We start from the raw sequence: 4101 nt of genomic DNA, 5'->3' as shown, positions 1-4101 counted from the left end.
CTTCCCTCCCTCCCTCCCTCTCCCTTCCTCTCTGAAATCAATAAAAATACACTTAAAAATAATAAGTTATATATATATGACAGATTGCTGCTATCTTTGCTCCTGTCTCTGTGTGTGTGGTGCCTCTAGTCCATACGAATATGCTAGGGTTCCACATGAAATTTACAGCAGCTCAGTAAAATAATGCTCAAGAGCCTCGGAAGACGTTTCAGCAACATCAGCCTCTGGCCCAGACTCAGCAGACCGAGTCCCACGTCCCATAAGCACCCGACACCTAACAGAGCAAGAGGAAATGTTAGACCCCCCCACCCCAAACCAGAAGAGGACTGCACTTCCTCACATAAATTATCACTGAACAGGATGCAATGGGGGAGCCCACGCTCTCTCCTTGGTCACAGCAGCCTCCTTCTGGTAAGCACACCACCAGCAAAGGAAGCCCAAAGGCCAGGCAGGCCACTCGCTCAGGGGCCTCAAGTCCCCACACTCGGGCATGCGTATATATCTGACACTCTGAACTGATGGCAGCAGATTCTTCCTCAAAATCAGAGCACATGGGACTGGTGTCTTTTACTATGAAACTCCTGGAGAAAAATGGCCATATACTAGAAATACAGTATCAATACTTCACCAGGCTTAATTTGCATATATTTCTCCCACTTGCCCATATGTTTTTGTGAAACATTTTAAAAGTGCGAGCTTAGCTTCTGCGTTCCATTTGGACTTCTGTTTTTCAAACTGTGGGGCATGACCCACTAGGGAACCATAAATCAATCCAATGGGTTATGACCAGCATAAAATTCTATTTAATGTACTCACTGAAATAGAATTGAATAAAATCATAGGGTAGTGATCTTTTCTTAAACTTTTGTTTTCTGTGTGTGTGTACTGGGTGGCAGTGTAACATGTATTCCTTACTGAGGGTTACGTTCTTGTCACTGCGGACACCCCTCATTTACACCACCACCCCACTGTGTCAGGGCACCACTGGATGGTCCACTGGGCAGCGGAAGCTTCAGCTATTAGCCAACACCTCCTTCATGGATGTGTCACAAAACTGTTTCATCTCCAGGAGAAAATGTGTAAATGTATAAAAGCCTTGATTGGAAGAGGAACACAAAAGCAAGGGATGTTCCGCAGTCTATCTCCTGCATAGTCACGGGACTCCTGATTGCTTGCTACTTTGTCAGCTCTGTTGGAAACAGGAGGAAGCCCACCTCCAGTGCCTGTCCAGAAAAAGGAAGGCTGCAACTTGGTGTCACCATCGTCAGCCAGGGTGGGTAGAAGAGGAGGCTGGTCGCTCAAAGGAGGAGGGGCAGTGACCAGCTCTATGGACCCCCCAGTGGATAGACCTCGCTCTGTCCACCCCTCCTGAGATGCACAGGGGGGCAGTGGTCCTTTGAATCCATTCAAGGAGAGAGGCCTCACCATCTGAGTGTGGCTACCAGTGTGTGCTCTATGATGCCTAATGTTCTCTGATGTCTTATCTCCACGTTATGACTCTCTAACTCACTGTTAATTGGTTTGGGGCCTGGAACTTAGGCCAAAAATCCCCCTAAAGCACTCCATCCAGAATCACAATGGAGTATTCCAGATGAGTAAGTTCCACAAAACTAACTCACTTCATTAAGTATAGAATTTTAAAAAAAAAATCATACCCATTAAGAAAAAGAAAAGAAGCCCTGGAGGTAACTCAGTTGGTTAGAGCATCGTCCCAATACGCCAAGGTTGCAGGTTTGACCCCAGTCAAGGCACATATAAGAAGCAACCAATGAATGCATAAATCAATGGAACAACAAACTGAAATATTTCTTCTCTCGCTCTTGCTGTCACTCTCAAATCAATAAATTAAAAAAAAATTTAACAAAAAAAATAAAGGAAAGATACTCCTATAAAGCAAGCTCGTATCCCAAGCCATACTGCCAGGTAGAGTGCCATGATCTGTCCCACATCTTTGTCACTGCTCCCTGACCCACAGTGGTCTCTGAATCAGGCTCTGCCCCTCCCTTCCCTCCCACTCACCACATGGGTCATGCTCATTCTCATCTCCAAGCTTGCTGTTCCCCCACATATATCTGGATACCCCTCCACCTATCAAATCCACCAAACCCTTGGAGGGCCACCTCAAGGATCTCCTCCTCCACGAAGTTCCCATGCCCCCCTCTTTTGGCCAGTCCTCCACAATCCCCCTCTCCCGTGAGGTCTCTCAGTGTCATGGGTATCATACAACTTAATGTTTTATTACGTTTTGTTTGCTGTTTCATTCATAAGTCTTATCTCTCCAACTGGTTTCTAAGAACTTTAGGACAAAGATATCATTTACATCTTGGGGAGCATCCCAAAACCTACTGCAGATGGGTCTTGTGAACCATGAAACACAACCATGAAGCAACATCAGCCTATGGCCCAGACTCAGCAGACCGAGTCCCGGGTCCCATAAGCACCCCACACCAGAGGAGCAAGTTCCATGAAGCAGTGAATCGTTCCTTGTTTGTGTGGCAGCATCCTGTCCTCCCTCTGTCTTCAGACAGGAAACAGCGTGTACCTTTCTTTTAAAAAGTCTTCGAACTCTTTGCAATTCTTGCGACCGTTGTTCAGATGATGGATGATGCTGTCGTAGCCAATGGTGCTGAGGATGTCCGGACTCTGGTGAAAAAGAAACAGCCCTTGTCAGACCAGGAACAGCACAGATGGAAGCCCCGAGGCCTGAAGAGATGGGGGAAGCCCACAATGGGAAGTTGCTGAAACGCGTTACCTCCAAGACATATGTGACTAAAATAGAAGAAGTAAGAATGCATGTAGCTGTGGAAGAATTTTTAAAATTATGAAACTGAAGGGGCCACAAAACAGGAAGGAAGTGACTGAGGACTGCGAGGCACATGGATGAGGGAACTGGCGGAGCCCCGGGCTGCTACCAGCGTCCTAAATCAGGCCAGGACTGGGAGCAGGAGAGCCTGACCCTAACATCTTTTCTCATAAAACCAATGAGCCCTGCTGAGGGTCAAGGGTATTGCTGCAAAGGGCAAGCAGCCCTGAGCCAGGAGCCAGGTCCAGGAATGAAAGAGAAGATCTGGCTTCTCAGTGGGAAGCATGGAGGGAAGCCGGCATTCAGCATGCTCCATGGTCCCAGTTTGGGGGCAGCACCCAGCTTCTGAGTTCGCTGTTTGGTGAGTAGTCTTGCTGTCCCAGCTCCACTACAAGTGCCTGTGGCTTCTTCGACATCTTCAACCACTCCTACACACACACACACACACACACATGCACACACAAATCCAGCTTAAATACAGTAAAATTCTGTAGGATGAAGCCACCTATTGTGTTCCCAGCCAGATGCATTAGACAAGAACAATGAAAACCAAGACTCCTGAGTGAATGAATAGGTACTAATACTCAATATCAATGTTGGTTTTGTAGACAGAGGGTTTTCTGTTTCATGCTACTCATTTGGAAAAGGTGGTTTCCTTGTTTTAAATTAAGGGTGTGTAGACTCTCTGATCTGGACAGGGAGGGTGGAGCCAGACCAGGGTTTCCGACAAACAAACCAAGTTACCAGGCCTTCTGGGCACCAGCCTGAAAAAAAACTAGAATTGCTGCTTTGGAGGACTGACTGGGCTACAGAGGCAATCAAGAAAGGAAATCCCCAACAGAAAACCAAGAGTGCCTAAGGCCAATTTCAAAACTGTGCAGGATACAGCCTGGAAACTCCTTCCTATGTTACTCAGAGAGCACGGGCCAAGTAGGAAAAAGTACTTCATGAGCACCAAGATAGCATTACAGATCTGCCATCAGAAGTGAGTGTGCCAAACCCATAACCCCAGTACCCTCGGCTTGGTAATCAGAGCCCTCTATGCACTATATCTTACTTCTCTTCCCCAGTTTTCCCCACACTGGTCTCTTTCCTGTCTTCCAAATGGGCAGCGTCCATTTCCACCCCAGGACTTTTGCACATGCTTTTCCCCCACAGTGGCAATGGCGTCTCCTCCTCTTCACTTAAATCAGCGGTTCTCAACCTGTTGGTCTCGACCCCTTTGGCAGGGGTCGCCTAAGACCATCCTGCATATCAGATATTTACATTACGATTCATAACAGTAGCAACATTACAGT

The 4101-nt window shown here is 47.1% G+C and overlaps 1 protein-coding gene across 1 annotated transcript in view; it reads right to left on the bottom strand.

Annotated features, from left to right (window-relative positions):
- Positions 1–2795, bottom strand: part of PSTPIP2 (proline-serine-threonine phosphatase interacting protein 2) — a 32737-nt gene extending 29942 nt beyond the window's left edge. Inside the window, exons 1-2 of the mRNA XM_014539281.1 lie at positions 2753–2795; positions 2543–2663 (exon numbers count right to left, since the gene is read on the bottom strand). Coding sequence (XP_014394767.1) covers positions 2543–2663; positions 2753–2795 — 164 coding nt within the window. The remainder of the gene's footprint in view (positions 1–2542; positions 2664–2752) is intronic.
- Between the last annotated feature and the right edge of the window lie 1306 nt (positions 2796–4101).

The sequence above is a fragment of the Myotis brandtii genome, unplaced genomic scaffold (assembly GCF_000412655.1).
Source record: "Myotis brandtii unplaced genomic scaffold, ASM41265v1 scaffold212, whole genome shotgun sequence".
Classification (NCBI taxonomy): domain Eukaryota; kingdom Metazoa; phylum Chordata; class Mammalia; order Chiroptera; family Vespertilionidae; genus Myotis; species Myotis brandtii.
Note: the sequence above shows the minus strand (reverse complement) of the source record. Positions and strands in the feature narration are given on the sequence as shown.